This window comes from Protopterus annectens, chromosome 13.part0 (assembly GCF_019279795.1).
Source record: "Protopterus annectens isolate FY-2018-M chromosome 13.part0, PAN1.0, whole genome shotgun sequence".
Classification (NCBI taxonomy): Eukaryota; Metazoa; Chordata; order Ceratodontiformes; family Protopteridae; genus Protopterus; species Protopterus annectens.
Window position 1 is genome coordinate 363,457,042 of NC_056747.1, and position 24,699 is coordinate 363,481,740.

A 24,699-nucleotide genomic window follows, 5' to 3' on the forward strand; every position below is an offset into this window, starting at 1 on the left:
AGTTGCTCTGATTTTCTGAAAGGCTTTGTTCTGTCCAAATAATAACGGAGCTGTCTGTGAATGTCCAAGGAATGTAGTAGTCTCTCCCCTTTGTTTTGTGGATTACGATAAAAGGTAGGTAAGTGGATAGCCTGATTCAAAGCTACCCTGGATACTACCTTTGGCATAAAAGAAGGGTTGGTTCGTAAGGAAACTCTGTCCTGACGGAAAATGATGAAAGGCTGCACAGCCATGAGGGCTTGTAGTTCCGAAACCCTGCGTGCTGAGGTGATAGCCAGAAGGAAGGCTGTTTTCCATGACAAATATTGCAGTTCTGTTGAAGCAGCTGGCTCAAAAGGAGGCAGGGTCAGTTTTTCTAGAATGAAATTGAGGTCCCAAGAAGGTACTGGTTGCTTCCTTCGGGGTTTTATATTCTTAGCCCCTCTGAGGAACTGTCTTAAGAGAGGGTGAGAGAATAAAGGAGAATCAGTGTTGGACTCTGCAGAAATGGCTGAGGCATGGATTTTGATGGAGGAGAATGAAAGTCCACTGTTTAGCATCTCAGCTAAGTACTGTAATATTTGAGGTAAATTCAGTATTTCAGGATTCTGACCCTTTTTCTGATTCCAGGCACAAAACCGTTTCCATTTTGCGGAGTAGGCTTTTCTAGTAGAAGGCCTTCTGGCCTCCAAAATGACATCCTGTACCTCCTTGGAGAGTAGGGTCTGTTGTGAATTTAAGGAATCCTCCATGCGGCTAGATTGAGTGTTTTCAGCTGACTGTGCAGAGTTTTGAAGTTGTGCTGAGTCAGTAGAAGAGGCATTATCGGAAGGATCCATGGTGGGGAATGTGTCAGGCTCCTCAGGAGTGGGTACCAGTGCTGTCGTGGCCAGTCTGGAGCAATGAGAATCATCTTTGGTCTGTCTGCTCTGGCTTTTAATAGAACTTTGGGCAGCAGAGGAAGAGGTGGAAAGGCATAAACTGTCATTGTTGTCCAACTGAAAGAGAGTGCGTCCACTTCCCAGGCCTGTGGATGAAAGGTCCTTGAGCAGAATTTTGTCAATTGGTAATTTCTGTGGGTGGCAAAGAGATTTATGGCTGGTCTTCCCCATGCTTGAATTATCTTTGTAAAAACTTGAGGATGCAACTTCCATTCGTGTGGATCTGTCATATTTCTGCTTAGGTTGTCCGCCAGCGTGTTTTCCTTGCTTGGCAGGAACTGTGCTTGAAGTTGAATTTGTAATTCCAGAGCCATGTTCCAAAGAGACATGGCTAGCCTGCATAGGGTGTATGAATGAGTTCCTCCCTGCTTGTTTATGTACCACATCACTGTGGTGTTGTCTGTCCTTATCAATAGCTGGCCTGGATGCAGTAGGTCTTTGAAAGCCATAATAGCATTTATTACTGCTAGCATTTCCTTTTGATTGATGTGTAGGTGCTTTTCTTTGTGGGACCATTTGTCCTGAATGCACCGATCTGTCATGTGCGCCCCCCAGGCATAGTCCGAGGTGTCTGTTGTGATGACTTGATTTGCTTGAGGCTTGCAGAATGGGAGACCTATGTTTCTTTGGCATGCTTGAGCCCACCACAGAAATTCCTTCTGAAGACATGGAATCAGTGGTATAATTGTTTCCAAACTGTGGCTGTGTTGAGACCATAAGTTTTTTAGGTACCATTGAAGTTTCCTCATATGCAGCTTTGCACATGGGATTAGTAGGATGCAAGATGCCATGAATCCCAGAGCCTGCAGGATTTTCCTTGCAGTCAGCCTGGTGAAGGTTGCCAGTCTTCTGAAGTAATGAGTTAGTTGCCCTTGTTTCTCTGGCATGAGGTAGGCCCATCTGGGTGTTTGTATTCAAGCTGGCACCCAGGAAAATTATTGTTTGAGAGGGTATTAGTCTTGATTTCTTTTTGTTGACTGTGTATCCCAGAGAATTCAACAACATTATTACAAACGCCAGGTGTTTCAGAAGTATGTGTTTGCTGTCCGCTTGGATCAGGCAGTCGTCCAAATATGGGTATATCTGTATCCCTTGAAGTCTGCAGAAGGCAATTACTGATGCCAGGCATTTCGTGAGCACTCTGGGCGCAGTAGATAAGCCAAAGGGCAATGCAGAGAATTGATAATGGGTTGAACCTGCAAGAAATCTGAGGTATCTTCTGCAATCTTGTCTGACTGGGACATGCAGGTATGCCTCCTTGAGGTCCAGTGTCACCAGCCAAGACTCCTTGCCCAGCATGGGAAGAAGCTGCTGTAATGTGAGCATCCTGAATTTTGGTACGAGTAAATATGTGTTTAGGATGGATAGGTCCAAAATAGGTCTCCAATCTTTGCCCTTCCTTGGTACCAGGAATGGAATAAAAACCTTGACCCTGTTCTTGTGCAGGTACCTCTTGAATAGCTTTCATGTCCATGAGATCTGAAATTTGTTTTTGTGCCTCTGCCCTTTGATTGTGTGGCAGGGTTTGACATGCCTCTCATTCTTGGAAGGGTGTGAAAGTGGAATCTGTAGCCTCTGTCTATAATGTCCAGAATCCATTTGTCTTTTGTGACAATATGCCAATTTTTCGAAAATAATGCCAGTTTTCCGCCTAAAGGTGCTGCCAATTGAGCCTTGCTTGGCATGCAAAGGGGAAAGTCATTAGATCTGCTTTCTGAATGGCTGTGAGCTATCCTCACCACCTCTTGGTGTAGGTGCTTGCCATTGTCTGCCTCTAAATGATCCTTGAGATTGCCCTCTACCCCTCGGGCGTCTGCATCTACCTCTTTGAGGTCTGTCCATGGCTGGAAAGGACCAATTTTTTGAAGGCCAGTTTCTACTGAAGCGTGGAGGTTGTACCTGTAGGAAATCTTTTACTGTTTGCATTGATTTTGCCTTTTCCTCCATTTTCTTTAATACCTCCTCAGCTTTAACACCAAACAATACATCTTTTTGAAGAGGTGCATCTAGTAGTTTAGCTTTGACATGATCTGGTAAGGTTTGCTCTTTGAGCCAAGCATGTCTACGTATGACTGATCCTGTAACAGCAGCTCTACATGAGGCCTCTAAAGCATCAATACCACATTGCAAAGTATGTTTACCCACTTGCTCTGCACTATGTAACAAATCCTGCAACTCCTTCAAGTCTGGTTGTTCAGGTTGTGACATTTTACCTTTCAACTGAGATAACAAAAACTGTTGATATTTTAACATATGGAACTGACAGTTTAATGCCCTCATGGTTAGGGTGGCCGAGGTGTATACCTTTTTCCCCCACCTTTCTAAAGCTCTGGAATCTCTCTCTCTGAAGGCAATGGATTTTTGGCAGTGGAGGCCTTAACTCCCTTGGGGCCCTGTGAAATGGTTTCTGGGTCAGCCGCATGGCTTTTGTATAGGAATTAGTGTGAATCAGGAATCCGGTAATACCTGTCAGGCTTGACTGGAGCTGGAGGTAAAGAGTCTGGGTTGAGGCTGGCCTCTGAATACACATCATCTAGTATGTCAAAGACAGGAGGGATAGCCAGAGGCCTGTGCTGAGGGAGCAAGAGGAAATCCCTGAGCCTTTTCTTGGAGTCTGAGTAATCTTGGCCTTCCCAGTGGAAGTGTTCCCTCAAGGTATGCAAGGTTTCCCCAAAAGAGTAGTCCTCATGTGGGGAGACAGAGGGAATGGACTCCTCTGCATCAGAATCTTCAAAAGGGGAGTATGAATGTTCCTGGTCTTCAGAATGTTCTGAAGTAAAGGAGGCCTGGTCCGAGGAAGGGTATTCTTCCTCCACTCTGGGTCTTTTGTCCGAGGGGGGTTGGGAACCCCTGATAAGAGTAATCAAATCCTCAGCCATTTTGAGCATCTGCTTTTTTGGCATGAGGCCTTGAGAGGGACCCTGTGGAGCTGGTCTTTTAGAATGCATGGCTGCTTTAGATTTAGTGAAAGCCTTAATGGAAAAAGAAGAAGAAGGCCTGAAGACACCTTGAGAGGTGGCAGGCCTGTCTAAACTCTGAGTTTCCCCGCCAAGAGTGGCTTCGGTATCTGTAGTCGGGGTGTGGGCCGAAGATCCTGCGACCTCGGCACAGAAGACACTGCTAATGAAGTGCCATCGGTTGTCAGGGGCTGCGTAGGCACCTCGCTGAGAACCAGAGTACCAGTAGTCGGCTTTAGCGTGGTGTCGGTAGAAGTCGCGGACCTCATATGTCGGTCCTTATCTTTGCGTCTTTTACTCAAAACTGGAGTCGGATTATCCGACGACATAATGTAATTAAATATTTTGCCAAAATAGTGTTGAGCGAACTCCGCCCGACACCTAATAGTGCGTCTGTTGAATGCAGCACAAAAACGACATGCCGAGACGTCGTGGTCTGGGCCTAAGCAAGGAATGCAGAGGGAATGGAAATCCTTATGCAGTATTTGCTTCCCACATGAAATGCAATTATTAACTTTGTCTGACATCGGTCTGAGGCAAGAAAAGTTTCCCCAACGGGGTACTTAGCTTTCAAGAAGACTTTGGTTGCAAAATATTCGTAATCTCAGGAGCTGGCCGACCGGCACTTGCGAACTGCTTCTGCTTCGAGCACCGCGCGGCAAGAAAGACTGAAGAAAATGACGTCGGCTAGTTCTTTTATACCCCTGTCGCACTGACGTCAGGGAAGAAGCGACGACATCCGACGCCGGACTTTGGAATTCGGCCGACCGAGGACCCGCCTGACGGCAGGAAAACCCATCTGTTATGACTGCAGCTGTATGCACGATGAACATCCAGCTCTGGATTTACAGAAAATAGGCAAGTGGTAATGCTTGGTGAAGGTATGAACAGAACTCCAGGTAGCAGCTTCTAGGATGTTCCTGGTAGGAACACCTCTGAGAAAGGCTGCTAAAGTAGATGAAGCCCTGGTGGAATGTGATCGTATCCCCTGTGGAGTAGGTTTTCCATGGTGCTTATAGCAGAAATGAATGCAATGGCCTATCCATTTAGAAATGGTTTGCTTTGAAATGGCCTCCCCCTCCGCCCCTGCAGCAAAGGCAACTAGCAGCTGTTCAGTTTTTCTGAGAGGCTTAATCCTGTCCAAATAAAATCTTAGTTGTCTGTGCACGTCCAAAGAGTGCAGTATTCATTCTCCTTTGTTCTGTGGATTAGAAAAGAAGGTTGGCAAATGAATGGACTGATTAAGGGCCACACTGGATACCACCTTGGGCATAAAGGAAGGATTGGTCCTGAGGGACACCCTGTCTGCATGGAAAATGACGAAGGGCTCCACTGCCATGAGGGCCTATAATTCAGACACTCTTCTTGCTGAAGTGATGGCTAGAAGGAAGGCTGCTTTTCAAGAAAGGAATTTTAACTTTACAGTTGCAGCTGGCTCAAAGGGAGGTAGAGTGAGCTTTTCCAATACAAAGTTAAGGTCCCAGGCTGGAGTAGGGGCTCTCCTGGGTGGTCTTAAATTTTTTGTCCCTCTGAGGAATTGCTTCAGCAGTGGGTGAGAGAAGAGGGGTGGTTCCATATTATAATGTGCTGAAATGGCAGAGGCATGAATTTTAATAGAAGAGAAGGAAAGGCCCTTGTGAAGCATCTCTGTTAAGTATTGAAGAATATGCAGTAAATTGGGTACTGTTGTGCCCATCCCCTGAGTTTGGCTCCTGGAACAGAATCTTTTCCACTTTTCAGCATAGGATTTTCTAGTACTAGGCCTCCTTGCCCGCAGAATAACACCCAGCACTTGCTTACTGAGGGATGGTAATGGAGAGCTCAGGTAATTAGCCAGGCTGCAAGGTTCAGGGTTTGAAGCTTGGGGTGCAGAATCTGGTCCTCCTGCTGGGACGGCAGGGAAAGGGTCGGAGGCAGGTTCCATGGTTCCAGCAGTGACACACTGCCCAAGAGGGGGTACCAGTGTTGGTGTGGCCAGTTCGGTGCAATGAGTATTGTCCTTGGTTTGTCCTGTTTGATCTTTAGTAGAACTTTGGAGAGGAGAGGCAGAGGGGGAAAGGCATAAACTGAGAGGTTTTCCCAGGTGAAGGACAGGGCATCCACTTTCCAAGCTTGCCTGTGGGGAGTCCTTGTGCAGAATTTGTCCAATTGGTAGTTCTGAGGGGAGGCAAACAGGACTATCTCTGGGCTCCTCCATTTGTTTCTCAACATGTTGAATATCTTTGGTTCCAGTTTCCACTCGTGTGGATCCATGAGATTTCTGCTTAGATCGTCTGCCAGTGAGTTTAGCTTGCCTGGCAGGAATTGAGCCTGTAAGTGCACTTGACAGCTCAAGGCTGTGTTTCACAGAGCCATGGTTAGTCTGCAGAGACGATATGAGTGGGTTCCCCCCTGCTTGTTTATGTACCACGTAACAGTGGTGTTGTCTGTTTTTACCAATAATTGTCCTGGAAGGATGTGGTCCTTGAAGGCTGTCAGAGCATTCTGTACAGCTAACATTTATTTTTGATTGATATGCAGGTGCATTTGACTCGGGTTCCATTTGCCCTGAATGCACTGACCTGCCAAGTCAGCCCCCCATGCATAGTCTGATGTGTCTGTTGTTAGGGCTTGGGCGGCAGGAGGTAGAGTGAATGGCAGTCCCTTGTTGGGTAGCAGGCCTCTGCCCACCAAAGGAATTCTGTCTTTATACAAGGGATGATAGGAATCACTGCTTCCAGGTCCTGAGAATGTTGACACCATAGGCTTTTTAGATACCATTGTAGTTTCCTCATATGCAGTCTTGCATATGAAATTAGTAGGATGCAAGAGGCCATGAACCTCAGAGCTTGCAGTATTTTCCTTGCAGTTAACTGGGTCTTTGTGGCCAGTAATTTGAAGAAGGCTGTCAGTTTCTCTGGCGTGAGGTAGGCCATCTGGGAAGTTGTGTTCAAGCTTGCGCCCAGGACTACAATTTGTTGGCAGGGTACTAGATGAGATTTCCTTTTGTTTATGGTGTACCCCAGTGAGATTAGAAGTTTCTTTACAAATGCCAGATGATTTAATAGTATGAATTAGACAATCGTCCAGGTATGGGTTGTTGTTGTTGTGTCTTTCGGCTTATCCCGGTTAGGGGTCGCTACAGCGGAACTCCGGTCCGCTAATGTTTGGTAGTGGATTTTTACGTGCCGAGTTACCAGCCCTGATGCACAACCTTCAACGAAGGCATGCTCGTTCACACATGCCTCCACACAGAAGACGCTCTAGCTGAGAATCGAACGGGACAACATATTGCTGTGAGGCGACAATGCTACCACAGCACCACTACCGCAGGTATGGGTATATCTGAATATTTCTTTGCCTGCAAATTGCAATGACTGGAACTAGGCATTTTGTGAATACCCTGGGCGCAATAGATAAGCCAAAGGGCAGTGCATTTTCTGCAAGAATCCCTTATTGGGATGTGCAGGTAAGCTTCCTTTAAATCCAGTGTTGCCAACCAGGCATTTTTGCCGAGCATGGGAAGCAGCTGATGAAGAGTTAGCATTTTGAATTTGGGAATTACCAAAAAGGTGTTTAGGATAGATAGGTCCAGGATAGGATGCCAGGAGTTGTCTTTTCTGGGTACCAGGAAAAGTCGGACGTAAAAACCTTGTCCCTATTCTTCTGCTGCCACAGGTTGAATAGCCCTGATACTTAGAAGAGAGAGGACCTGCTGTTGAGTCCCTCCCCATTGATTTGGGGGTAGGTCGGGACAACCTTTTGGGGCTGGTAAGGTGTAGAAGTGAAATCTCTATCATTGGGAAACAATATTTAAAACCCATTTGTCTTGGGTAATGAGTTCCCAGTTTTTTGCATGCAGGGCGATCTTTCCCCCTAAAGGTGTGGTCAGATGAGCAGGGCTTGGAAGGTTTAAGGTTAAGTCATTCTGACAGTTTACCATAGGGGGGTGTCTTACTATTTCCAGCTTTGGAAGTGGAAGCCCCCCACTGCTTAGGCCTGTGAGTACCTTGAGATTGTGGCCTAGGTGGTCTACTGCTCCTGAACTTGGACAGAAAAGGCCTGGAAGAGATGGGAAAGGACCAATTCTTAGAAGGCCAATGCCTACTAAATTTGGGAGGCTGTACTTGCAGGAAATCTTTAACAGTTTGCATAGATTTAGCTTTTTCCTCCATCTTATGTTGGACCATGGCAAATCTGTTTAGAAGTAGAAGAATTATGCTGGCAAATTAGAACTGGAGCTACATTTCCCCCAGGTCTTAATGAGCATTTATCTATTGCAAGCATTTTAAAAAAGCTTGCAACTAACAGATAAGAAGGCTCTTATTTATTTATGCTATTCATGTTATTAAATATGTATTTTTAAAGGTATACATAGGTAGATTTAATGTTTTCACACAGATTTGTTGGGTTTATTATTTATTCATTCTTAATATGAAGGCTTAGTTAAATGTATATATTTTTATATATTTAATTTGGTAATGAATAAATATTTTCTAAGCATTGATTTCTTAGTCCTGCCACATCTCTTGTTGGGTGGGTTTAGTATTTGATATTAGTATTTCTATTTAATACATTCAACACTTTTGTATATGTTTTTTGTAAATGGGCATATTCATGTGTGGTTTTAAACGTGTGTTTTAAATGTGAAATTCATCATAGATTATCGTAATTTTATGTAAATATTTCTCACCATTATTTATACATATATTTACATAATAATTTTTAATTATTTATAATCGAATGTAGTTTGAAGGCATAACTATAATTTCTTGAATGCAGACTAGTCAATTAAGGCTAAGTGGCTGCATAATGTATTTAGCATCACATGATGCTTTTAAAGGTTTTAAAAGGAAGGGCTGAATGTTGATGATTTTTTGCTTCGTTTGTTCATCTGAAGAAGGAAACGCATTGTCGTCTCTGAAAACACTAATAAAACTGTGTTAAGTTAATCATACAAGGATATTCGATTATTTGCGACCATTTGTGATCATTTCTGGGCATTTTCCTGGCTTCACCTTTTCGTGCTGTTTGTGTCATCATTCTGACAGTTTACCATAGGGGGGTGTCTTACTATTTCCAGCTTTGGAAGTGGAAGCACCCCACTGCTTAGGCCTGTGAGTACCTTGAGATTGTGGCCTAGGTGGTCTACTGCTCCTGAACTTGGACAGAAAAGGCCTGGAAGAGACAGGAAAGGACCAATTCTTAGAAGGCCAATGCCTACTAAATTTGGGAGGCTGTACTTGCAGGAAATCTTTAACAGTTTGCAATGATTTAGCTTTTTCCTCCATCTTTTTAAGAACAACTTCTGCTTTGTTGCCAAACAGGCGGTCCGGGCTTAAGGGAGCATCCAGTAATTTAGCTTTAACATGATCTGGCAGAGTTTTCACCTTAAGCCAAGCATGCCTTCTAAGAACAGACCCAGTAACAGCAGCCCTACAAGATACATCTAAGGAGTCAAAGCCACATTGCAAAGTATGTTTACCAACTTGTTCAGCAGAATGCATTAAATCCTGTAATTCTTTATTTTCAGCACAGTTAGGTATCAACATCAATTTCTGTTTAAGTAATCCAATAAGATGCTGCTGGTACTTTAACGTATGAAACTAGCAGTTTAAGGCCCTAATGGTCAAAGTAGCAGAAGTGTATACCTTCTTACCCCATCTGTCCAGGGCCCTGGAATCTCTATCAGAGGGGGTAGGATTTTTGGCAGTAGTAGCCTTAATGCCTTTCGGTCCCTATGAAATGGTCTCTGGGTCCGCAGTAGGATTCTTAAAGAGGAACTTGTGAGAATCAGGTACTCTGTAATACCTCTCAGGTTTCCTGGGAGCCGGAGGTAAGGTGTCTGGGGCCAGGCTAGATTCCAAGAAGGCATCATCTACAATGTCCAGTACAAGGGGATAGCTAAAGGCCCGTGTTGAGGCAGGAGTAAGAATTCCCTAAGCCTCTTTTTGGAGTCAGAGTAATCCTGGCTTTCCCAGTGGAAATGCTCCCTAAGAGAGTGCAAAGTTTCACCAAAAGAGAAATCTTCTGGAGGGGAAGCAGAGGGAATGGAGTCCTCTGCATCAGAATCCTCATAGGTAGATAAGGCCAAATCCTGGTCATCAGAAGAAACAGAAATTTCAGAATCTTGAGCAGAAGAATAAGAAGGAAAATCGATTTTAGGTCTCTTAGAGGGAGAAGGGTGGCTTCCCCTAATAAGAGTAATAAGGTCTTCAGCCATTCTTATTTGTTTTTTAGGCATATGGGCCTGACCATGTGGTTTGGACGTTGGTTTTCTAGGCATGGATCGAATCTTAGGCCTTGAAGAAAAAGATGGTGTCGGTTTGGTATGCAAGTCAGTAGGCCTGAATACACCCTCAGAAGCCAGTGTCTGCACAGCGGTTCTTGACCCATCCAAGGTAGAGACATCCGCAGGTTCCATAATCGAAGAAGCATCTCGAGGCATACCGGACTCCGAATGGGTCTCATTAGAGGTCTGTGAATCTGATTTAGCAGGTATCAGGGGCTGCGAAAGTGCCTCACTGAGTACCAGCGAACTGGCGACTAGCTTAACGGAAGCATTCTGCCTCTGTCTTTATCTTTACGTTTTTCTGGAATGTCAGTAGTCGGACGGCTTACTGAAGCCATTTCTGGATAATTGAACCGAGTACCGAAATAGATGTGAAAATGAACTGACGATGAATAGTACAAGGATTGAATAAAGGCATAAAACCAACAGCGAGGGATGTCGTGGTCTGGGCCTAAGCAAGGAATACAGTACGAATGAAAATCTCTATGAGGTATTTGCTTTCAACAAGAAATACAATTGTTATCTTTTACTGACATCAGTTTAGAGCAAGAAAAAGGATATCAAACGGGGTATTAGCTTTTTAGAAGACTTCGGTTCTGAAACTCGAAAACGAAAATTTCAGGAGTCGGGCATCCGGCACTTGCGAACTGCTTCTGCTTCAGGCACCGCAAGGCAAGAAAGACTGATGTAATGGCATCGGCTGATTGCTTTATACCCCTGACTGCCTGGCGTCATGGAAGAAGCCGCCGCAACCGATGCAGGACACATGACTTTGATAATCAGGCCGGCTGAGGGCAATCTGCAAGCAGTTACCCCTAATGTAATGACTGCAACAGTGAAACACGAAGAACATCTTAAAATAAAACATTACCACCAATGGCAGGTGGCTTAATATAACATTGTAACCAATCACTCTAAACATTTATTAACCATTCAGTAGTTTACAACATAGTAATACAGCCACTCAGATTCTACCTGGTGCAGTATTATAACCAAGCCTTTAGAATGACATTTAACAATTCAGTAGAGCAGTCAGTACTTTCAAAAACAGAAACAAGGAATTGCTTATATAACAAACTGTGCTGTGGAGGCAAGGGGTACCATTCTTTTCTTAAAGAAGGGAGGGAAGCAGTTTTTTGCAGTGATATTATCCCTAGAATCCCGGAAGTGGAAGCATAGGAACCAAACAGAAGGAGCAAACACAAGATTGCTGGTTTAGAGTACATATGCAAAACTCGCAGTCTGTGAGTGTAGGGAGATCCCACTGCTGCGGAATTTGGAGAAATTAAATGAAAAATCCAATGCTCTTACAAAGACAGGGGCCCAGTGCACAAGTCTTGCACCTTATTATAGATGGGCAGCCATTAACACATGCAAAATGTTTGAAACTAGTAAAAAACACTCACACTTATGTTCAATACTACTATTATGACTATGTCAAATAATTCATTCATCCATGGTTCCAGTGGAAGCTTCACCTTATTCGGGGTCACAACAGAGCTGGAGTCAAACCCAACAAATAGCTGGTGCTAAAAAGTACAGTTTTGTACCTACCATAAATGTAGATGTCTGAGAGGAATGCATCTGCAGTCTTTACAAATGGGTTGTCCTGTCGTCAGGCAGCCCTTCGGTCGGCCGGATTCCAAAGTCTGGGTCTGGCTTCGGCTGGAGTCGCACTTCACCCGACGTCATTGCGGCAGTTATTCGGGTATAAAGGCATCAGCCGACGCCATTTTCCTCAGTGTTTCTTGCCCCAGATGCCAGGTGCCCTCTTGGATGGCTAAATTTGGATAAATGCCAAAGTTTCCAAATAGTAGAGAGCAAACACACAAAATAAGCATGTATGTACATATATACAAACAAATACACCATAATAGATCCCCCTCAAGCTAGCTGAAGATTGGCAAATACCCAAGGAGTACCTCAGAGGGGAAGGAGGGTGGGTAATCCTCCTGACTGCAGATGCATTCCTCTCGGACATCTACATTTATGGTAGGTACAAAACTGTACTATGTCTTTCAAGGATGCATCTGCAGTCTTTACAAATGGGTAGAATACCATAGCTAAACTAGGGGAGGAGGAAATGAGAAGAGATTATGGTGTAGTTAGGATCCCTTGCAAAACAGCAGTGGCAAAACCAGCACGGGATCTAGAGTATAGAGGTAAGTTATAATGCTTGGCAAATGTATGCACGGAGGTCCAAGTAGCAGCCTCTATAATGTCCTTGGTAGCCACTCCTCGTAAGAAAGCTGTGGTAATGGCTGTAGCCCTTGTGGAGTGAGGCCTGATGTTCTCTGGAGTTTTCTTTCCATGGTAGGAGTAACAAAATCTAATGCAATTTCCTATCCATTTGGAGATTGTCTGTTTAGAAATTGGTTTTCCTTCCTTTCCTGTTGCATATGCTACCAGAAGCTGGTCAGTTTTTCTATAGTTTTTTGTCCTGTCCAGGTAGTAGCGTAATTGTCTGTGTACATCCAAGGTATGTAAAAGCCTTTCTCCCCTGTTCTGTGGGTTGGGGAAGAATGTAGGAAGGTGGATAGCCTGATTTAAAGAGACTCTGGATACCACCTTAGGCATAAATGTAGGGTTTGTTCTCATGGATACTCTATCTTGATGGAAGATCAGGAAGGGTTGCACTGCCATTAATGCCTGTAGTTCAGAGACCCTTCTTGCTGAAGTTATTGCCAGCAGGAAAGCAGTCTTCCAGGATAAGTATTGTAATTCTGCTGTTGCTGCTGGTTTGAAAGGAGGAAGAGTCAGTTTTTCTAGCACAAGGTCAAGTCCCATGCTGGCAATGGAGGTTTCCTGGGAGGTTTTACATTTTTAATTCCTCTCAGAAACTGTCTGAGCAGAGGATGCGAGAAGACAGGAGGATCCAAGCTGTATTCTGCTGAAATAGCTGATGCATGTATCTTGATGGAAGAATAGGACAGGCCTGTATGGTAGAGCTCCGCCAAGTACTCCAGGATGTTGGCTATGTTCACCAGGGTCACATCTTGCCCCTTTGCAGTACTCCAGATGAGATATCTTTTCCATTTTTCTGCATAATTTTTTCTTGTTGAAGGTCTACGAGCCTCCAGGATTATGTCTTTAACCCTTTGGGATAAATTTGGGTTAATTGCTGTTATGTAATGCTCCAGGCGGTTAGCTGCAGAGTTTTTAGGTTTGGATGCAGGATGTTGTAGTTGTTCTGTGTTAGCAGTAATGGGATCAGGGCCAGTTTGGGGCTATCAGAATGATCCTCGGACGTTCCTCTTTGATCTTCAGAAGCACCTTGTGCATCAAAGGAAGTGGTGGGAAGGCATATGCTGTCAGGCTTTTCCAACTGAAAGAGAGGGAGTCCACCTTCCAAGCAAGTGGGTGGTAAGTCCTTGTGCAGAATTTCTTCAACTGGTGATTGAAAGGGGATGCAAACAAGTCTATTTGTGGTAATCCCCATTTTCTTGTGATGGTGTTGAAGATGTCCGGATGTAGCATCCATTCGTGAGCATCTGTTGTAGTTCTGCTTAATATGTCTGCTAGAATGTTTTCCTTCCCTGGTACATAAATTGCCTGTAACTGAATGTTGTAGCTCAGAGCCACATCCCATAAGTCCAGTGCCAGCCGGCATAGAGGGTATGAGTGTGTGCCTCCCTGTTTGTTGATGTACCACATAACTGTGGTGTTGTCTGTCCTTATCATCAACTGGCCTTCTTGGAGAAAGGGTCTGAATGCCTGGATTGCCAATTTTACTGCCATCATTTCTTTTAGATTTATGTGCAGATGCAAGCTGTTCTTGAGTCCATAGGCCTTGAATGCACTTGTCCAGCATGTGTGCCCCCCAACCGAGGTCTGAGGCATCTGTCGTGATGGTTTGTCTTGGTTGGCTTTTGCAGAAGGGCAATCCTGTGTTTGATTGGCAGGCCTGGGCCCACCATAGGAACTCTTGTTTCAGGCATGGGATCATTGGAATTTTGGTTTCTAGGCTGTGCTTGTGCTGGGACCATAGGTTCTTTAGGTACCACTGTAGCTTTCTCATATGCAGCCTGGCATGAGGGACCAGTATTATGCAGGATGCCATGAAGCCTAGAGCTTGCAGCACTTTTCTTGCAGTTAGATGGTTCTGCTTTGTTAATGCCAAGAAGTAGAGAGGAAGTTGCTCTTTCTTTTCTGCAGTTAGGAATGCCATTTGTTTTGATGTGTCCAGTTCTGCACCCAGAAAGGTTATTCTTTGGGATGGAATCAGCCTTGACTTTTTTGTATTGACTGTATCCCAGGGCTTGCAGCAAGAAGATGACTCTTTGTAAGTCTTCTGTTAGCTTGTTTTTGTTGTCCGCTTGTATCAGGCAGTCGTCCAGGTAGGGATAGATTTGAATCCCCTGAAGTCTGCAATGAGCGATTACTGATGCCAGGCATTTTGTGAACACTCTGGGCTTAGTAGATAAGCCAAAGGGCAATGCTGAGAATTGATAATGCTCTGATCCTGCAAGAAATCTGAGGTATCTTCTGCAAATTGGTCTTATGGGGACGTGCAGGTATGCCTCCTTGAGATCTAGAGTTACCAGCCAAGACTCCTTGCCCAGCATGGGAAGAAGCTGCTGTAGGGTCAGCATTTTGAATTTTGGAACAATGAGGAATGTGTTTAAAGCGGACAGGTCTAGAATAGGCCTCCATTTGTTTTCTTTTCTTGGTACCAGGAAGAGTCTGGAGTAAAATCCCTTTCCTTGCTCCATAGATGGTACCTTTTCCACAGCTTTCATTCTTAATAATTGAGATATTTGCTTTAGAGCTTCTGTCCTTTGAGTAGGTGGAAGGTTTGGCATTCCTCTCTTTTCTGGTAGAGTATGGAAATGGAACCTGTAACCTTGGTCTATAGTTTGCAAAATCCATTTTTCTCTTGTAATGCAGTGCCAGTTTCTTGAGAATAAGGTTAGCTTTCTGCCTAAGGGTGCTTCTAGTTGTTCCCTGGTAGGCGGTGCCACCGCCAAGTCACTGTGATTGAGTTGTTGTAGTGGTGGTGGCTGTATCCGTGCCTCGTTGGTTGTTACCCTGCCACTGGCGACCCCTGTAGGCACCCCTGGATTGGTTTCTGCCTCTAGAGCGCCTATTCCTGCCCCTTTGTGCCTTAGAGGATTCCGGAAAGGACCAATTCTTGGAGGGCCAGTTCCTGCTAAACCTTGGAGGTTGAACTTGTAAGAAATCTTTCACTGTTTGCACAGATTTTGCTTTCTCTTCCATCTTTTTTAGTACCTGCTGAGCAGGGGAACCAAATAAATTGACCTTGTCCATAGGTGCATCCAAAAGCTTAGATTTGACATGGTCTGGTAGTGCCTGTTCTTTCAACCATGCATGTCTCCTGATAACTGTGCCAGTCATGGTTGATCTAAAGGAAGCCTCCAGTGCATCATAGCCACATTTTAAAGAATGGTTACTAACCTGCTGTATGTTATGTACCATTTCTTGAACATACTTTTTATCTAAAGAGTCTTCAGAGGACAGCTTTTTAGTCAACTGGTCAAGCATAAACTCTTGATATTGAATCATATGAAATTGGCAGTTCAAAGCTCTAGCTGACAAAGTAGCAGAGGTGTAAACTTTTTTACCCCATCTCTCTAAGGACCTGGATTCCCTTTCAGAGGGGAGGGGGTTTTTAGAAGTAGTAGCGGCTACAGCTTTAGGACCCTGGGAGATAGTCTCTGGATCTGCAAAAGGAGCCTTATATAAGTGATGATGAGTGTCCGGGACCCTGTAGTACCTATCGGGCTTAGCAGGAGCCGGAGGTAAAGAATCAGGAGCAGTGCAAGCATCATTAAATGCATCATCCACAACAGGAAGAACTGGAGGTATAGCTAAAGGCCTATGCTGTGGCAAATGTAGAAAGGTCCTAAGCCTTTTTCTAGAGTCTGAGAAATCTTGGCCCTGCCACTGAAATTGTTCCCTCATAGCATGCAAGGTTTCCCCAAAGGAAAATTCCTCAGGAGGAGAGGCTGAAGGGATGGACTCCTCAGCATCAGAATCTTCGTAAGGAGAATAAGAAGCCTCAGGAGGGTCTGTATGTTCTGAGTCATCAGAGGAATCATCAGTGGATACTGGCTCAGGGGCTCTGCTCTAGGCCTCTTTTCTGGAGGAGGAGAGAGGCCCTGTCTGGATGAGGCTGGGCTCCACGAATTAAAGAGATGAGATCCTCAGCCAAAGAAAGCATGTGGGAGCTGGAGCTGGGCCTGTGAGAAGGGGCTTGGCAGGCACAGGTTTTGATGCTTTGGCTGCTTTAGCCCTGGCAAAGGCCTTAATAGACATAGCTGGAGGAGGCCTAGCAGCTCCACGTGCAGGGGTTGAAACATCCAGGGGAATGGTGTCTGATAAATCCTGTGAAACCACAACAGCAGGTTGGATTTCAGAAGCCGTTTCTACCAGGTTAGAAGAGGCCTCGGTAGAAGGCATGTTATCGGCTGAAGAAAGAACCGCTTGCTCGGTTTCGGCCGAAACCGAGACACTCGTGGTTTGCTTAACCGCGGTTTCGGCCGAAACCGCGGACCGCGAGTGTCGGTCCTTTTCTTTGCGTTTTTTGGTAATTTGCGTAGTCGGAGGATCCGACGGCATAATGTAGGCAAAATCGGAGCCGAAAATCTGTTCAGCAAAGTCCGACCGACATCTAAGCGTCCGTCGGTTAAAAGAAGCACAGGCTAGACAAGCTGCTACGTCGTGGTCTGGGCCTAAACAATGTACACAATAGGAGTGGAAATCTTTATGAGGTATTTGTTTCCCACAAGATAAACAGTTATTAACTTTCTCTGACATCGGCTGAGGCAAGAAAGAGTCCCCAACGGGGTACTTAGCTTTATAGAAGTCTTCGAAGTAGTATTCGGTAGTAGTAATCTCTGGATCTGACCGACCGGCACTTGCGAACAGCTTCTGCTTCGGGCGCCACACGGCAAGAAAGACTGAGGAAAATGGCGTCGGCTGATGCCTTTATACCCGAATAACTGCCGCAATGACGTCGGGTGAAGTGCGACTCCAGCCGAAGCCAGACCCAGACTTTGGAATCCGGCCGACCGAAGGGCTGCCTGACGACAGGACAACCCATTTGTAAAGACTGCAGATGCATCCTTGAAGGACATCACAGCAATAGCACTGGCTGTGAACTTGCGATGCCAATACATCATAAACTAGGTCAAATTATATTAAGTAAATGCTAATGTTATATCATGCATTCTACCGATGATGTTGGGGACCTTTGATGCAACTTCGGCACATAAAAAGTGGATCAAACAAACTCTGCATCACCTGTGTTTTTACATTTACTTGCACTTACGATCACTAGCCTTCTTCTCTTCATTTGCAAGGATGACTGCTCGGCCTGCCTTTTCAGGATGTGGCATGGGGTAGCCATTTTTCTCCAGCTGCTCCTCTGTCATGACATAAGCCTTCAGCTTTCGATACAAGTTTGCTCCTAAAAGCAAAAATAGGCAGTACTGAGAAAAATACAGCTAACAAAAGAAAGAAACAAAACAAATTAACAGTCATTCCTGTTCTGTATTGCATTAGATGTCTCTGAAAAATAACATCAGCTATCACTAAATGATCTTTACTCACGACTCTGCTAAAAAAAGAAGTTATGTCCTTACCATAACGTTCCATGTGGAGTGTTCATCTCGCCTTGGTTATTACACATGGGTTCGGAGCCGATCCTCGGCTCCGTGCCGGCCGACTGCAAGCTCTGCATCGAGAAGAAGCTCGAGGACATCTAATACCCACAATCCCCCTCTGCCTTTACCTCAGATCTAGTTTGCAAGCAAACCAGACAACAATCACGCATACATGCCAAACTATATACATAATTACCTATATACAACATACCAAGGGTATGATAGTAATACCAACACTGCAACAGCAGAAGGAGAATATTCCAGACCAGGCACCAAATCGAACGTTCTTCCTAAGGGCGGGAAGGGTGGGAGTGTAATAACCAAGGCGAGATGAACACTCCACATGGAACGTTATGGTAAGGACATAACTTCTTTATGTGAGAGTGTTCAATCTCGCCTTTGTTCTTACACATGGGTAGCGTCCCTAGCTCCATGATCCTGAGGAACTCAAGGGAGAACGTTCTTGAGCACAGTGGAACCAAAGGTTGCCCTATCCCTAGAAACCCTGTCCACTTTGTAATGAGAAATAAATGTATGTGGTTTAGCCCAAGTAGCAGCCGCACAAATGATGTCTAAAGGTAGACGAGCTGCATGAGCCAAAGATGTAGAAATTGATCTGGTAGAATGTCCTCTGGGTTTTGTTGATAGTGTTTGATCAGAATTTTCATAAACATAAATGATACAATCAGTTAGCCACTTAGAAAGAGTTCGTTTCGTAACTGCAAGACCCTTTCTGCTGTCAGCAAAAGCTATAAATAGCTGATCAGATTTCCTGTGATCTTTTGTTCTATCCAAATAAAATCTGAGTTGTCTACGGACGTCCAGTTTGTGCAACATATACTCTAATTTATTAGAGTGGTCTTTAAAGAAGGTGGGTAACTCAATGGACTGATTAATATTACTAGTAGAACAAACTTTGGGAAGAAAGGATGGATTAGTGCGTAGGGATACTCTGTCCGAATGAAAAATTAAATAGGGATGTTTGACCGAAAGAGCCTGCAGCTCAGACACCCGTCTAGCCGATGTAATAGCCACTAGGAATAATGTTTTCCATGACAAAAATTTCAAAGTGCAACTTGAAGCTGGTTCAAAGGGTGGTAGCATCAATTTAGAGAGCAGTAAATTTAAATTCCACGGTGATGTCGGGCTTCTGACTGGTGGTCTGATATGAAAAGAACCTTTTAAAAGGCTTTACAGAGTCTGTGAGCCATAATAGGTGCACCACTTTCTTCTATATGATAGCTAGAAATGGCAGCCAACTGTACTCTCAAGGTAGCCGGAGAAGCTCCTTCCTGAAATAATTTGGTTAGAAATTCTAAGACCTTATTCAACGGAGCTGTAACAGGGTCCAACTGATGTGACTCGCCCAGAAGACAAAACGCTTCCATTTACTAGTATAAGTCTTTATGGTAGAAACTTTATGAGAAGCTACCAAAATATCCTGAACCAAGTAAGGGGAATTGACCTGGCTAAAAAGGGAAGCGGAGCAGCCAAGCTGCCAGATGGAGAGATTCCAGGGATGGGTGAGGAACTCCTGACGAGTGAGTCAGTAGATCTGGCTCTGGGTCCAGCATCCAAGGTCCCCGAATGCGGTGATGCAAGAGAAAGGGGAACCAATTTTGACGAGGCCAGAACGGAGCAATGAGAATTATAGTCCTCTGAAGGTTGTTTGCTTTCTGCAGAAACTTTGCAATCAGGGGAAATGGAGGAAAGGCATATAGGAGACCCGGGGGCCAATCGTGCACCAGCGCGTCCCTTGGGACTTCCCCTGGAGGGGGTAATAGGGCAAAGTAGCTCCTGCATTTGGCGTTCATTGGAGACGCAAACAGATCGCAGGTAGGCTGGCCCCATTTGCGAAAAATCTGTTCCGCAACTGACTGTTTGAGGGACCACTCGTGAGGCAATAATATTGCCCTGCTCAGCCTGTCGGCTATGACGTTGGATGACCCGGGATGTGCGTTGCGATCAGAAAGCGACGGTGGACTCTGCCCATTGCCAAATTCTCATGGCCTCTCTGCATAGTTGGTAGGACCTGGTTCCCCTTGCTTGTTTATGTACCAGACTACGGACATGTTGTCTGTCTGAACTGCAATGGTCCCTGGAGGAAGAAGGGGAGCAAAGTGTTGCAACGCCAAAAACACTGCCCTCAACTCCAGAACATTGATGTGCAGATTGTACTCTAGATTGGTCCATTCGCCTTGGACTGTCTGTCCCTGAAAGATGCCCCCCCACCCTATCAGGGAAGCGTCCGTGGTTATCGTCGCTGACGGTGTGGGTAGCACAAATGGTCTTCCGCCGGATAGGTTGCAAGTCTGTAACCACCACATTAGGTGTGATTTGCATGTCTTCGTTATCAAAATTTCGTGAGTCAGTGGAAGTTGTTGGAATGACCATTGTGCAAATAGAAGCCATTGTAGCACTCTCATGTGCAGTCTTCCCAGTGGTATTGCTATGAGAGAAGCTGCCATGAGACCCAAAACTTTCAGAACAATTTTTGCTGGGGATTTTCTGGACGACAGCAGAAGGGAAATGTTGAACTGAAGTGCTAGTATTCTTTCTGTCGGAAGTTTTAGAATTAACTGACGTATCCAATTCCGCTCCTATAAATAAGATATGCTGTGATGGCTGTAGCAAAGATTTTTCAAATTTACTGAAATGCCAAGGTGTGTACAAAGTTGTAGGAGTAATCCCTGGCTTGTATCAGTTGACGCCTGGTGGTGGCAGACAGGAGCCAGTCGTCCAGATCACGGAAACACCTGGAATCCTAGGCCTCAGATGAGATGCTACCACTGCCATGCATTTGGTGAAGACCCTGGGGGCTGTGGTCAGGCCAAAGGGCAGGGCTCGAAACTGATAGTGACTGGCTCCCAGCCGAAGCGCAAGTGATCTCTGGACGCCCTGGCCATTTTGATGTGGTAGTATGCGTCCTTCAGATCTATTGAGCACATCCAGTCGTCCTTCTGTAAGAATGGAAGGATCGATTGAAGCGTGACCATTCGAACTTTTCCTTCTTGACAAAGGTGTTGAGATGACTTAGGTCCAGAATTGGCCTCCAGTCCCCTGTTTTCTTTGGAACTAAAAAGAACCTTGAGTAAGTTCGAATCCTATTTGGTCCGCTGGGACTGGTTGGATGACTCTTTCTTAGCAGCTTTGAAATTTCTGTAGCTGCTGGGTCTCGCAGATGGGGTGGTACATCTGGGAGTTTTTTCTTTGGAATGGGGGTGGATAGAAATGGGATTTTGTAACCTCTGGTAACAACGCTTTTACCCAATTGTCTGAAGAAAGGTTTTGCCAGGCCTGAGGGTATAAAGCTAGCGACCCCGACTGCCTCCAGAGCAGGACAGTCGGGCCTCCTCTCAGGAGTGCTGAAAAGGTTTGCCAGGGAGGTTATCCCTGTCACCTTGGTTTTGCGGACCCCCTCTGCCACCAGGGCGGCGTCTTCCACCTCTGCCCCCCCCTCTGCCTCTAGAGGGGGCATCACCCTGTGTGTCTGGAAAAGATCTTTGGGGTTTTCGAAACCACATTTTCCCACCACGTTGCCCTTTGGGGTACGGTCTGGAAGGTGGAAAACGGACTCCGACAGCAGACAGAGTCTTTCCCTCCTGTTCACACCGGGTAAGGGTCTCCTTTACTTTACGCCCAACAAGTGTGGCTCCATCAAATGGGGCGTTAGTAAAGGAAGACTTGAAGGCTTCCGCAAACGAACATAAGCGCATCCAGGATTGCCTACGAAGAGCAATCGCTGAAGCCGCTGCCCTACTCGATCCTTCGGCTGCATAGGATATCAGCCTCATGGACGAGTTCACAATAGACGTAAGGGTGTTGAGCTGCGCTGTAACTTTTTCTGAGACAGCAGCATCTGTTGCACCCTGGAGGGTATCTCCCAACTCTTTGACTAGATCCCTCTGTAAACGAGTAAAATGGGTCAAATAGTTCAGGGAACGCATAGAAAGCCGCTGAACTGAAAATGCGCTTCCCATATCTGTCCATGGTCCTAGAATCTTTGTTAGGCGGATGGACAGATGAGGAAGACTCCGACATCTCCTTTTTCGTGACCGCTGCCACCACCATGGCGTCTACTGGAACTCCTTTGGTAAGGTAAGCTTTGTCCTGTGGTGCCGTAATGTACTTATTTGGCTTCCTAGGGACAGGTTCCACTGTGTCAGGAGTCTCCCACGCCCTTCGAGCAATTAATTCCATTAACTCATCAAAGGGCGGAGTGACCCAGGAGGAGGAAGGACGGGCACCAAATGCCTTCAGCAACACTGACTCATCCTCAGAAGGGGGGAGGGCTTGCCAGTCACCTCTCTGTTTAAGGATCTCCAAGATGTCAGAAAAGAGACATCCTCTGAAGGTGACTTAGGGGACCCTTCTGACTCATCTAAGTCAGTATCAGATGTCAAGGATTCTTGTGGAGAATCCAAGTGTCTCCTCTTACACAGTCTTTTCCTAGGAACTTCTTCGTGGGGAGCATCCAAGAAGCCTCCGAGGAAGAGGGGCACCTCCAGGGTGGCTGAGACACTGGTGCCCGACGCTTGGGCGTGGCCGTGGGTGCAGAGGAGGATAACGGTCCTTTGCGGGAGGAGAAGCTGTACCTGCTGATGTGGATGTCTGGGTAGACAACACCTTCCTCATGAGGTCGAAGGCCCCGGGTCCCGAGTCGAGGTATCTCCCGGTTCAAGAAATGGGAAGAATCCCGAAACAGGAACCGAAGGCACCGACCCGAGGACGGAACCGAATCGATCCGTGCGAGGCTCCGAGGGAGAGTCGGAACGAAACATCGGTCCGACTCTCGGTCCCGGAACCAAGGACAGACCTTCGGCCCGAGACTCCGGTACCGGATCGGATGGAGTCGAGGTAAACGGTGCCGACCGAGAAAAGACGGTTCTGGCACCGAGGGCTCCACAATCATCAGGTCAGCTTCTTCCGCTCCAAGACAGAACAGGTCTCGGAGGAGGAACAGATGGAGATAGTGGCAGGCCTTCAATTCTCGACATCAACTGAGAGGAGACCGAAATAAGCTTGGACAGGGCCGTATGCTCCATAAGTTTCGGCACCACACGGTCCACGCCGGTGTCGGAAAGGGCTCTAGAAGAACGAGTCGAAGGGATCGAAGACGGAGCCGACCTCAACAGAGTCGGTGGAGGGAGCTCCGTCACCGGTTCCAAGACTCGAGGCTCGAAACTGCCAACAGTTGAACACTCGCCCCAAGTCTGTGGAACCGGTGATCTAACTAGACTCGAAGAGCTCGGAGCCGATGACTTTGGCTCCGACGCCTTCGACCTTCAAGACTTGGATGCCTGGTCTGAAGCATCCAAAGCCTCCTGGAAAGAGGGTTTCAGCAATCCTCTATCCATCAGTTTCCTGCGCCTATCTGTCATGACCCTCCCACTAAAAGAGTGACAAATAGAGCAGTCCTCTTGTAAGTGGAGAGGGCCAAGACAGTAGACACAGGAACTGTGGTTGTCTGTGACCGACATTTTTTGGCCACACTGACAACGTTTAAAACCAGATTTCATCTTTTCAGACATATTAACAATGAACACAGTCCAGTCCAGTAAAAAGTCCAATCCAGTGAAAAATGTCAAATCCGGTAAGAGTCTGTTTGATAAAGCTAAAAACAAGACTACACAAGTTTTTAGTCAAATAAGTCGAATCCGAAGTCTAATCCAGTAATAAAGTGCCAAAAGGCAAGACTACAAAAATTTTAGTCACAAGTCCAAGAAGGGGTAGGCCCCGAAAAACTCTACTCGAAAGTTAACAAGTTAACTTATTCTAAGTATAGAGAATTCCTGCACTCACACACCTACTCTCTAACTAAGCAACTAGAATTTAAAGAAACTTTCTGAAAAATAGTACAGAATAGATAAAATATCTTATCTGAACAGCCCCGAGCTAGTCTCCAGCGATGCGTACTGCAGCAGCGGCAAACTAGATCTGAGGTAAAGGCAGAGGGGGATTGTGGGTATTAGATGTCCTCGAGCTTCTTCTCGATGCAGAGCTTGCAGTCGGCCGGCACGGAGCCGATATGTGTAAGAACAAAGGCGAGATTGAACACTCTCACATCAATACTTCCCAAAAGTAACCAAAACAGGACCTAAATCTCCCAATTCCTGCTCATTTTTTAAGTATCACTTTTGTTCCGTCTGACAGCCATCAAACCTGTCTTCAGTCAGACACTGATCAAACCTCAACTGTGTGTGTGTGTGTGTGTCTGTGTATATATATATATATATATATATATATATATATATATATATATATATAGAGAGAGAGAGAGAGAGATACAACTACATATATAGATTACAGCTCTCAATATATACACTTACTACTGTTATCAAATCCCAAAAGTATTAACAATGTTTACATGTACTCAACAGAACATCAAATGTATTGTCCCCAATACACGCTTTTCACATATATACTGAATTTCTACTCATTTACATATGCAGTTAAACCGTACATTTAATGTAAAATTTGTTTGCTGGGTGCAATCCCCTCCTTGCCCTCTAACAATTTGGCACTGCTTCAGCATGGGCAACCTGGGTCAGTATAAAATGTAAATTAATACAATAAGTACACAGCTTCCTAAAACTGTACAAAGCTGTGGCAGGCATATACGTTACTTACCAACACAAATGCTTGGACTGAATATGTAAAGGAAAACACACATTTTGTCAACTACAAAACTGCTAATGCATAGAAAATAGGCTGCAAAATAGTAGATTTTTCTTTCACGTGGTATTAATGAATAATGATAAAACTGACATGAGACTGGAAAGCTGACACTATTTTTCATATCATGTCACTCTAAAATGTTTTCCATTAAAATATCAATTGCTCTCTTCCTACCTACTCTATCGGTAGTCACCAATACTTTTTTTAAATTAAATTAAGGTGTCATGAAGCTCAGGACCCACTAGCCA

At 45.3% G+C, this 24,699-nt stretch overlaps 1 protein-coding gene across 3 annotated transcripts in view; it reads right to left on the reverse strand.

Annotated features, from left to right (window-relative positions):
* Positions 1 to 24,699, reverse strand: part of REXO1 (RNA exonuclease 1 homolog) — a 1,211,359-nt gene that overhangs the window by 412,223 nt on the left and 774,437 nt on the right. For all 3 annotated transcript variants that reach the window (XM_044053970.1, XM_044053969.1, XM_044053971.1), the window contains exon 9: positions 17,440 to 17,577. In XM_044053970.1, coding sequence (XP_043909905.1) covers positions 17,440 to 17,577 — 138 coding nt within the window. The remainder of the gene's footprint in view (positions 1 to 17,439; positions 17,578 to 24,699) is intronic.